This window comes from Emydura macquarii, unplaced genomic scaffold, assembly GCF_026122565.2.
Source record: "Emydura macquarii macquarii isolate MOO-44397 ecotype Brisbane River unplaced genomic scaffold, CSIRO-AGI_Emac_v2 contig_320, whole genome shotgun sequence".
In the NCBI taxonomy this organism is placed as follows: Eukaryota; Metazoa; Chordata; order Testudines; family Chelidae; genus Emydura; species Emydura macquarii.
Genome location: NW_027130457.1, coordinates 7,076,680 through 7,089,039, shown reverse-complemented (window position 1 = coordinate 7,089,039; position 12,360 = coordinate 7,076,680). Strand labels below are relative to the sequence as shown.

At 39.5% G+C, this 12,360-nt stretch overlaps 1 protein-coding gene across 3 annotated transcripts in view; it reads right to left on the bottom strand.

The window, feature by feature from the left end:
- Window positions 1-12,360, bottom strand: part of ANKH (ANKH inorganic pyrophosphate transport regulator) — a 129,190-nt gene that overhangs the window by 28,104 nt on the left and 88,726 nt on the right. For all 3 annotated transcript variants that reach the window (XM_067569898.1, XM_067569908.1, XM_067569889.1), the window contains exons 8-9: window positions 7,672-7,764; window positions 948-1,043 (exon numbers count right to left, since the gene is read on the bottom strand). In XM_067569898.1, coding sequence (XP_067425999.1) covers window positions 948-1,043; window positions 7,672-7,764 — 189 coding nt within the window. The remainder of the gene's footprint in view (window positions 1-947; window positions 1,044-7,671; window positions 7,765-12,360) is intronic.

The window sequence follows — 12,360 nt, the reverse complement described above, 5'->3', positions numbered from 1 at the left end:
AGTCTTCAACCGTAGGATTCTGACAATTGAACAACTTGATTTTGGGGGGCACAAATCATTTACATTCACAAGTCAGAAAAAAAAATCCTGTGGTATTATAAAAATGGAAAGCTGTTGAATTTTTAAGAAGTGCCTGCTAATAAGTAACCTAACAAGTAATACCAAGCTTAAAGCAGAATTTGAATGGGAAGACAGATCAACAAGTGAAAAGTGAAACAATGAAAAACACTGAGCCTTCATACTTCACAAAAATCCTTCCCACCACGCAGGGTTTGAGTAATAAGTGTTGAACAACGGGAGCTCACCTTTCTTTTATGCCTTTTTTGTACATCAAAACTAGAGTAACTATGTATATTAATTAGGGTAACAGTTACTTTGCTAAGGTGAGCACACATCTCACAGACATGACTACCAGATATTCCAGAATTTGGCCTTCAGTCTTATTCAAGCTAAACTCTGAGTGCAGGGGATAAGCTGTTGTTCCACACTCCAGCATGGGAGAATCAGCACCTAATTATTTTCCTGATAAGGTGTCTTGTCAAAGATTGTTCTCTGAAAGAAATGCAAAACTCCTTTTCCTTCCCCTATCTCTGCAGACTTATTTAAAACAAAAAATTGGTGAGTGCTATACTGGTGCCATAAAACATCAAGAAATAAAACAAAACTTTTTGTTGCAATATATAAGGCATGTAAGGTACCCATTTTGTGCTACTTTTGTCTTATTTGTTTTAAGTAACTCAAGAAGCAAAACCCCTTTGCCCCACTGCTTTCTCCACACATGCTATTTTAGAAGATGAAACTAACCTAAGCTTCATAGGCAAAGAGAATAATGCTAGAAATATGTTGATGACATTCTGATAATCTGAATTCAGTGTTTGCAGTGTCACACGTATGCAATAATTTTCTTCAGAATGAAAACAAAAAAGAGTTGACGAGTGACTCCTTACCGTTAATGATAGAGCCATGCAGACAAAAGTGAACTTCTTGATATGCGTTGCTGTAACTGTGCTGCTGGTGTTCACCAGTTTATTGCTGGGGTTATTCTAGGGTGAGAGATACAGAGAAAGAAAGAGATAACAAGCATTAACTTGGCTCCAGACTGCTGTGTAGCTGACAGCACCAGGGTCATAAGTGGGATCTCACTGTCTGTGTGTATCTTTCTTTTCCCCCCCCCGTATTTAGCTTCCAAACAGGATACTTGCACAACCACAGAATATTTTTCCATGTGAACTGACAATCACTGTTCAAATGGCCTCTCAGAGTTTACTGATTGCCTCAGCCCTCCCACACAGGAGTAATGCCTGTTTAAAATTCTTAATGATTCTTTCTAAAGGATACCGGTGTGGTGTTGGCTCTCTTTGCTTAAAGCTTGTGGGATCCTATCAGAGCCAGGAAAAAAATGTTACCCTCCCTCCCCATATCAACACAAAGGGTACAGCATGTACACAGCAATGCAGTCTCCCTGACTCAATACAGATCCAATTAGCCAATGAGTGACTAATGTAAACAAAGATCTTGGAACACCTGGCTCTGCTAATTAAGTCTAATGAACTGTATGTAATTAGAACAGCCAGATCTTCCACCCTGAACATGGATTCTGTACTCACATTGCAGTGGCATCTGTGCTTAAAAATAACAATCCCCACTCATTCCCCAAAGGACCTAAAAACAACAAATGAAGCTAAAGGTTTCATCCTACTGCCTGGGAACACATCCTTATGATAAATTAATGAGCTATGATAGGGGAGCACAGAAACCCAGAAGAAGGGCATCCCTAGAACAGTGGCTGCAGAGTTAGCTGCTGCTTTAGACATATGGGTAGTTGCCAGAACTGATAAGAACTCTGATGTAGTATGATATTTACTCAGCCTTGATGTAGATCAAGCAGAAGAATATCAAACTGGCAGCCATATGGTACGGATGACTTGCTAAACCTAACATGAAAAGTAGGAACTTGTCAAACCGGTCCAGGAGAGTGTAAGACATGAATGGGGGACAGATTAGAAGTATTCTATTTCATAAGCTTTTGTGCAAAACTCAGTCTCCAACTTTCAAATGTGATTATTTAACATATGGAAACCAATTCTGCACTGGGATGCTCAAATTGCACTTTGGTGCTCAAATACAAATTGGAAATTTGGACAAAACCACTTCTAACCATCAGAGGGGTGAGGTTCTGGAGCAGCCTCCCAATAGAAGCTGTTTGTACCCACAACACCTAATTAGTTTTGAGGAAGAGCAGGACAAATTAATAAGTGCAACTGTATAATGGGTTTGCTTTTGATGATCAGGGGCAGAGCGCGCAGCAGCCGTGAGGCTCATTTCCAGTTTATGCCTCATGTTTCTAAAAGTTCATGCTTCAAGGTTTCAGCTGGCCACCTGGAAGGATCAGGAAGGGATTCCTTCTCCCCCACTCCCAGTATATGTTTCCTCTGAAACATCAGAGATGGCCACAGCGGGAGATGGGACATTGGACAGGGAGGGGCAGGACTCTTAGGTGGCATTGAGTATTCTCTCTCTCAGGTGGCTGGTTCTTGCTCACATGCTCAGGGTCTAAATGACTGACGCATGTGGGGTCTGGAAGGCATTTTCCCCAGGTCAGATTGACAGTGGCCTTGGGGTTTTTTTGCCTTCCTCTGTAGCATGTGGGTGTGGGTCACTTGCCAGGATTATCTGGCTATATCTTACTTAATCATTTCCCAGCCATTGCAAGAGCCTCAGGCATTGGTGCACATCGGTCCCTCTTATTCTCTGCTTTTGACACAATAGTCTAGTCTCCTAAAAGCTGTAATACTTTGGTCTAATTTCAGTTGTTGGGTTTAATGTGCAGGTGCTGATGGCCTGTGCTATACAGGATGTCAGGCTGGATGATCTAGCCGGGGGTGTGTGGGGGGGCTGGAACTATTTTTATAGTGGGGGTGCTGAGAGCCATTGAACCAAACTGTAAACCCTGTATATGATGGAATCCACTTCAAGCCTGGGGGTGCAGCAGCACCCCAAGTTCCAGCATCTATGTAATCTGGTGGTTCCTTCTGGAATTAAATTCTATGACTCTGACATTTGTGCGTATGGAAGATGCCAGTAAAAAAAAATCTTAAGTGGCTATGTACAATATGAGCTGTGCTCTTTGATTACTGACAGATCTCTGAACATGGTTTTCTTAAGTCTATACTTCTACAAGTAAGGCAGAACTACATTAAAGTACACTAGAGAACTTCAATGTGCACCAGCAGGCTCTACACTGACCATTCACTGTGCAGGTTAATTTAGTGGACTTTAGAAATCTTACCTCATAGTACATGTTGCTGCTTGGTATAGACAAGACCCCAGACTCCCCCATTTTAGCTAACAACACATTCTATAGATCAGAATCTGAACTCCAATTTCAGTGGTCTCCCTCTTATAGATGGGGATCCAGGGCGAAGAGCTGAACCAGAGATGCTCCATGAAATCTTGTAAAGGGATACCCTAGTAGGGATAGTGTCCTTTTCCTCGCAAGACTGGAGTCAATCACTTTCCTTGTGACATAGTCCGCTTCACCAGCAAAAAGTTCTCTGGTGGCAAATGCTGCAATTCATTGTAATGTTACTGGGTTTCAGAACCAGTCTCTTACTTACGTTTCCACCGTAAAATACAGCAGCTGACATGATAAAACAAGGTTCTTTCAAACATCGTAACTATGGCAAAAGATTGGTTGCATGCACACAAACTAGCTGCAACCGATTTGAAAGGTCTGAAAATTACAGGTGAGGTTTCAAAAGGACTTTGAATAATAAGAGGTTCTGGATGAATTCATTTGAGAAAGCTTTAGCTTAAGAAACAATAGCTTGTAACTACCATGTTTACAGGTGAATGAATGTGATCAGGGATAAAACAATTATTTTTCTTGGCACTCTGAAGACTCAGTGTGCCCGCATGTGTCTGTGTTCTATAGCAGCCAAAAAACAAAACAAAAAAAAAACAGCTGAGGCATTCATAGTCAGAGCATGGACACACACACACCACACACTCCTCTGTACCCAGCATGCATCATGCCACCTTGCTCTTCAAAGGTATAATCTCAAATCTAGATTTACTTTGCAATTAGATCATACCTGTGTGATTCCTATCCTAACTCCTTCCTCACATGAACTTGTTCTTCTGGACACCACCTGCTGGCCATGACAAATCATAGAAGCTTCTACCTGACTGTTGACTCAGTGTTATCAAATACAGTAGTGTTATAGAATCATAAAAATGTAGGGCTGAAAGGAAGCTCGAGAGGTCATCTAGTCCAGCCCCCCCTGCTGAGACAGGACCAAGTAAGTTTAGAACATCTCTGACAGGTGTCTGTCTAACCTCTTCTTAAAAACTCCAGTGATGGGGATTTCACAACCTCCTTTGGTAACCTATTTCAGAATTTAACTACCTTTACAGTTAGAAAGTTTTTTCCTAATATGTAACCTAAATATCCCTTGATGCAGATTAAGCCCATTACTTCTTGTCCTACCCTTGGTGGACATGGAGAACAATTGATCGCCCTTTTTGCTATAGCAGCCCTTGACATATTTGAAGACTTATCAGGTCCCCTCGGTCTTCTTTTCTCAAGGCTAAACATGCCCAGTTTTTTTTTTAACCTCTCTTCATGAGCTTTTTATCATTTTTGTTGCTCTCCTCTGGTCTCTCACCAATTTGAACACACCTTTCTTAAAGTGTGGTGCTCACAACTGGATACACTACTCCAGTTGAGGCCTCACCAGTCCTGAGTACAGTGGAAGAATTACCTCCCTTATTTTACATGCAACACTCATGTTAGTTCATCCATTACCTTTTATGCAGCTGTGTCACATTGACTCATTTAATTTGTGATCTACTCTAATCCCCAGATCCTTTTCTGCAATACTACTGCCTAGCCACTTATTCCCCTATGCTGTAGTTGTGTATTTGATTTTTCCTTCCAAAGTGTAATGCTTTTTTCTTTATTGAATTTCATCTTGTTGATTTCAGAGCAATTCTCCAATTTGTCTAATTCTGTCCTCCAAAGTGCTTACAATCCTTCCCATCTTGGTATCATCAGTAGATTTTATAAGCATCCTTTCCACTCCACCTATAACTATCCAAGTCATTAATGAAACTATTGAATGGTGAAGTTTTCTTTAAAAAAAAAACCAACCAACCAACCAACCAAACAAAAAGCTCACTATTGCCCAAATCCTGGTCCCACTGCGGTCAATAGCCAACCTCCTATCAAGTTTAGTGGCATGAGGATTTGGCCTTGTACGTGAAGACTATTTTCTCACTATTGCAACTTGCACATGCAGTACACAAACAATTCTGGACTTCAGTTCTAGTTCACCATAGATGGAGTTTCACTATACAGCGCTCATCGTTAGCAGGATCAACATTACTTGCTCCAATCCACTGTGGTCTGCAGTTGATTTATTTTTTATTGCAGATCCAGAGTACAGTTAGGTGCCTTTAACAAGGACACTACCTAATTTTCATATTCTAGTCTATATTCAGCAGGATGTCCCTGAACAAGTCTATAATTGAGCTTTAGTTAGCATGAGATTTTTGTCCTCATATAAACAAAGTTAACAATTGTAACTGACGGCTTATTTTAAAAACTGGATGGAAGTGTGGTGGATTAAACCAAATTACTTACATCTGGGTAAGTGCATACATGCCCACACACAAGTATTTAGTCACCCATGACTGGGACCAAAGGAATTCAGGAGTGTATAACCAGCTGGGGAATGGAAGGATTGGGTCTCTGATTTTGAATGTCATAGAACACAGTTACCCATCATCATGTAAATTTAGTGTTGGTGTAAGTATGTAGGCAGTTACCAGCGCTAAGTCAGACCAAAATGTAGTTCAGACTAAGATACTAGGGCTTTTTTTGTTTGTTTTGTTTCCTCAAGTCAATTCCAGGAGCAGTTATGGAATCCTTATGTAACTTGCTGAACTCCAATGAAAATTCTCATTCAGCTTGATCAGTTAAGTCAGTAGTATGGAAATAATATATGGGATGTCTGCTTGTCTTAGCTTATCAAGTAACCTTTGTTTACTATTTAATATAAGCAAATCAAACTAATCCAATCTGCAGAAACAGTGTAGTGTCAAAAGAACAGCCTAACTTTGAAGATGAGACTTGGGTTCCCCAGCTGCTGGATATTTCATGAAGATGTTCTTCACCAGGGAAATAGCTACATTAAACTGGAGCTAAAGTTGAAGTTTTTAAAAGATTTACAAATATGGCAGTTATCTATATTCAAAACAAAACAAAACACCCAGAACTTTAAACCCAGGAAGCTGAGAGTTAAGGTTAAAATTAGAGATAAGACAAATACTTGAAATTATAGAAAGGCACAATGAATGTTAATTCAGAGCTTAGGAGCGTCTATGACATGAAAACAATGCACTATAGATACAAAAATGTATCAAACAACTAATTTGACATGGCCTGAGTGCACCCTCTTTCATTATATATATATGATATGGTACGAATTCAGAGCTGGCAAAATCTGCAGATGATACAAAATTACTCAAAATAGTTAAATCCAAATCTGATTGTGAAGCGTTGCAAAGAGATCTCACTAAACTAGACAACTGGATAAAAAAAGGTAGATGAAATTCAGTGTTAAGTACAAAGAAATGCACATTGGAAAAAATAATCCCAACTATATGTACAAAATGGAAGGGTCTAAATTAGCTGTTACCACTCAAGAAAGATCTGTGGTCATCATGGATAGTTCTCTGAAAACATTTGAACAAGTGCAGCGGCAGTCAAAAAAGCTAACAATGTTAGGAACCAGTAGGAAAGGGAGAGATTATAAAACAGAAAATAGCATAATGCCACTATATAAATCCATGGTACCGCTCAAACCTTGAATACTGTGTGCAGTTCTGGTTGCCCCATCTCAAAAAAGATATTTTAGAATTTGAAAAGGGGCAGAGAAGGGCAACAAAAATGATTGGGGTAAGGAAAAGCTTCCATATGAGGAGAGATTAAAAAGAGACTGTTTATCTTAGAAAACAGACGACTGGGGGTGGGACGGGGAGGGGGAGATAACGTTACAGCTCTACAAAACCATGAATGGTGTAGAGAAAGTGAATAAGGAAGTGTTATTTACCCCTTCACATAACAAGAAGGGGGGGGGACACATCCAATGAAATTAATAGGCAGTAGATTTAAAACCAACAAAAGGAAATACTTCTTCACACAATGCACAGCCAAGCTGAGGGAACTTGTTGCCATGGGATGTTGTAAAGGCCAAAAGTATTACTGGGTTAAAAAAATTATTAGTTAAGTTCACAGATGATAGGTCCATCAAAGGTGATTAGCCAAGATGGTCAGGATGCAACCCCATGATTTGGGTGTCCCAGACCTCCAACTGCCAGAAGCATCTGGCTCTGCTGTCAAGATACTGGGGTAGAATGACCATTGGTCTAACTCAGTATGGCCATTCTTATGTTTTACTTACACACACACACAAGGGAGGCATGGAGATTAGTGTATGAGTCTTCTTCACTTACGCATCTTTTACACTGGTGTAACTCTTCTGCCTTCCCTGGAACTATCCTTAATTTACAGTGGTGTGAATTAAAGGAAAATCGGATCTAGAATCACCATGAATGTGAAACCAGGCTACAAAGTATTTACTATCATCATCCAATACAAGCACTCACCTTGTCAAAAGCAGGATACACAGCTCTAATTTCTGTCAACCAGCCATACGGCATGTGTCCCACAGGGTATGTAGCTGTCAGAATTGCCACAGCCTATAGCAAGAGAAAAAGAGAACATACTTACAGTTCAAATCTTCAGATAGCATAGGTAAACTAACCTTTTACCCAATTTTCAGTTACTGTTGACTTCAGTACAACAAGACACAGGCAACCAAGTGGGCAATCATTACATCAAGAAAATAATCATAGCATGCTATACTATACATACTATGCTATGATACATACTATGATGCATTTCAGACTTAGGAAAAATTCAACTGGGGTGAAGCTATATGATGAAGCTGTATGGTTTTACTGTCACAATGGTACTCTGATTATTTTTTAGCTTTTCAATCTGTTTATTTGCTCATCAATCAGTTGATTTTTTTCCTCTTTATTCTTCCTATCTTGTTGATTGATTATTCTATCTAGTGAGGATTAAATACACTGTACATTGCTTTTTCTCTTAATTGTATTCCATGATCTTCATTTCTGCATGCAATTATGTTTTAATAAATTCATAAGTAAAACAGTGGAAACATAAAATTATTATAAAAGAATTACAGCAATATAATTTGAAAGCCTGCAGACTAACTCACTTTAGGTGTCAGACTGACTTGTCTGGGTAAGAGGGCCCCTAGAGACAAAGAAAACTCTGCCTACTTCTGTACTAATCAACTGAGAGCAGACAAAAATAATCCTAGATCATTGCTTTTAGCAGTAGAACCAGCTCATTACCTAAAATCTAAGAACACTAGGTCCTCAAATCCTAAAGATATATATCATAAAGATATAAAAACATCTAACATCTCAACAGATTTTAAGATTGCTTTGTGCTGTTGCTAATGCTTATGTTTGTTTGTTTGTTTTTTCCTCTCTGAGGAAAAAAAGTCAAATTATTTATTAAGGAAACATTCTCAAACATTGAAACTGCTTTTTTTCCCTCTGAAAGCTGATGAGATTTTTCCAACACTGATCTGGCCACTGCTGGTCCAGATAAGATGGGACAGTAAAGATGTCCACCATTTCAGTCTGACCCTTCTCAACTGACGTATTCTTGGTTCACCTGGGAAGGTAGTGTAGAGAGATTCTCTTTAGGTTCCTTGAAACTAGCAAACTGTCACCCTAACCTTCCTCTTCCTCAGAGCCAAAGTATCTGTCAGTTCTGTGAATCTCCTGAGAATGTGATAACTTTAATATGTCCACTCTGGAATTGAGAGTTTGACTATATGGGATCTGCAGGATGAGCCCTTCCTTGTCTTGTTATGATTCAACTAAATTTAGACTCAGTTGTACATGGAACACTAGTGGAAGAAAAACAATTCTTTGGTCTCTACTACTGCTATCTCAGGATATGTCTACACAGCAATTAGAAACCTGTGGCTGGCCCATACCAGCCAAGTCAGGCTCACAAGGTTGTTTGTGAGGCTATTTTACTGCTGTGTAGACATCTGGGCTCTGGCTGGAGCCCAGGCTCTAGGACCTCGTGAAGTGGGCATGTCCCAGAGCTCAGGTTTCAGCCCAAGCCTGACAGTCTACACAGCAGTGAAACAGCCCTGTAACCCAAACCCTGTGAGCGCAAGTTGGCTGGCAAGGCCAGCTGCTGGTTTTCTTTGCCATGTAGACGTATCCTCAGTGTTTTGTCTCCTAATAAAGAGATCACAAGAGGCTCATGGGGCTGATCCTACATGACTTGAATTCACAAAACACCCACTGGGTACACAAGAAACAATCTGTTCCTCGTTGCTATTACACAAACTACTTTTAAAAACATTGGCAGCACACCCTTCGTTTGACATCTAGTCAACTTTTTAAAGATGAGTTAAACCACCACTTCTGCACCACTTCTCATTTTGCTCTTAGAAATGTTCCATTGTGAGAAAGACCTATACAAATGGTGGAAAGTGAATAGACAGCTTTGTCCCTTCTCCTCCATAAAGTGCTGTCAAACACACAACGTAAATTGGAAAGGAGGGGAAATTTTTTATAAACCTGTTAGTTATTATAATACTGTTCAGTGTTACTTGTAACAATAGCAGGTAAGGTATACCAGTAGTATTTAAATTGGTATTCTTTTAGTTGCAAATAATCTAGCTTTTTTTACTCTATAATCTATTTTCAGTAGAATCTTTCATACATCTGAAAGTTGATTTGATTGCATAATAGTTATAGAAATGATTCAGTCTTTACTTATTTTGATACTAGGGCCCAGTAATAATTCAGTGCTAAAATAACCTTTTATTCCCCCATTGTGTGTACTAGACTAGACTAACCCTTCGCATTAATTTAGAGATTGCTTTAGTATTTAAATATCCTCCAGGATTTTTTCCTTGCGTGATGGTGTCTCAGTGCACAGGCAATGTCTCTCATACTTTGATAAATATATACGAGACTTTAACATGAGTGCAAAGCATGTCCATCAAAACCTCCAAGTTGACAACCCTGATAAGAAAACTCAGGAATCATCTGAAGCATGTGGGCTAGTTACCCTCACAAATGTGTTCATGCTCTCTCTCCTTCTAGGCCACCCACCTTTTCTATCCAAACACTGAGAGATACTGACAGGGAAATTTGAAAACCGTTGCCTATACTCAACCCTAGATGTATGGCAGTTGTGTGTGCTGCCAGCACTTCGCCTTTCAGAAACCAGAGCTGAAAAGCACTAGTGCAACAACTGTTGTGAATGAGGAAGGCCCAGTCAGCCACCAGCTACAGCTGCAACATGCATTTGCAGTTATCCAATTATTAATGAAAATATTGAATATACTGGACTCGGGACAGACTCTTTCAGGATCCACTAGATACGTCCTACCAATCTGATAGCAAACCATTGATAACTACTCTCAGTATGATCTTCCAATTAGTTTTGCACCCACTTTATATTATTTTCAGCTAGACCACATTTGCAAAGTTTGCTTATGAGAATGTCACATAAGGCTGTGTCAAAAGCTTTAGTAAAATCTAGATACACCAAGTCTACTGCTTCTCCTCATCCAGTAGGTCTCTCAAAGAAGGAAATTAGGTTGGTTTGGCATGATTTGTTCTTGATAAATCCAGGCTAGCTATTCCTTTTAATTCTATTACCCTCTAGGTGTTTACAAATACATTGTTTAATAATTTGTTCCAGTATTTTTCCACATATCAAAGTTAGGATGATTGGTCTATAATTCTCCAGGTCCTTGATTCCCTTTTTAAAAGGCAGGTACTTATGTTTGCCCTTCTCCAGTCTTCTGTGTCCTCACCCATCCTCCGTGAGTTCTCGAAAATATTTGATAACTGTTCTGAGATTGCTCTGGCTAGTTCCTTAAGTATCCTAAGGTGAATCTCATCTGGCCCTACTGACTTGAATACATCTAACGCATCTAAATATACTTTCATGTGTTCTTTTCTTATTTTTCGCTTGCATTCCTTCCCCCCATTGTTGATATTAAGTGTGTTGAGTATCTGGCCACCATTAACCTTTTTATAGTGAAGACTGAAGCAAAATAGACATTAAATACCTCAGCCTTCTTGATGTCACCAGTTATTAGCTCTCCTTCCTTGCTAAGTAGATGACCTACACTTTTCTTCATTTCTGTCTTGCTCCTAATGTTTTCAGAGAACCTCTTCTTAATACCATTTATGTCCATTGACAGGTGAGACTCGTTTTGTGACTTAGCCTTTCTGATTTTTGTCCTTACAGGCTTGTATTACAGGCTTTTGTATTCTTTGCAATTTGTCCATTTTTCCACTTTTTAAAGAATTCCTTTTTTTTGATTTTTTTCAGGTCATCAAAGAGCTCCTGATGGAAGCATATTGGTCTCTTACTATTCTTCCTATCTTTCCTTCACATCAGGAAAGTTTGCTGTTGTGCCTTTAATACGGTCTCTTTGAGAAATTGCCAGCTCTACTGAACTCCTTGTCCCCTTAGATTTTCTTCCTATGGGACCTTACCTATTAGCTCTCTGAGTTTGTTAAAGACTGCTTTCTGAAGTCCACTGCCCTTATTCTGCTGCTCTCACTCCTGTCTTGCCTTGGAATCATGATCACTTTCACCCAAGCTGACTTCCACCTTCAGATTTCCAATCAATTCTATTGGTCAGAATCTAAAATGACTGATCCTGGTGACTTCTTACAGTTTCTGAAACAAAAATTTGTCCCCAATACATTCCAAGAACGTACTAGACATTTTGTGTTTGCTGTATTACTTTTCCAACAGATGCCTAGGCAGTTAAACTTCCCCTTGTGTTCTGGATATTTCTGTTATTTCTTTTAGAAATTACTCGCCTCCCCTTCCTGATTTTTGTAATCTATAGTAGAGGCCTGCCATGACATCATTCCTGGCTTTTTCCCCCTCTTTCATCTTCCCCCTGAAAGTTTCACTTAGTTGTCCTCTCACCTCCTTCTAGATCTCAGAACAAGTGTATATGTTCTTGATCTATAAAGCAGCCCTTCCTCCCTTCCTATTCCCTGGCCTGTCCTGAACAAGCTACACCTTTCTATACCAATATTCCAGTCACGGGATTTATCCCACCAACATAATGTCCAACAGGGCCATGTTAACACCTCTGTGAAAACCTTAGCATTAGGACTTTCTGTACATCCTTCACATTTCAGCATGGCAGGAGCTGCATTTAGTTTCCTACTTTATTTTCCCCTAGAGAAAAAAAA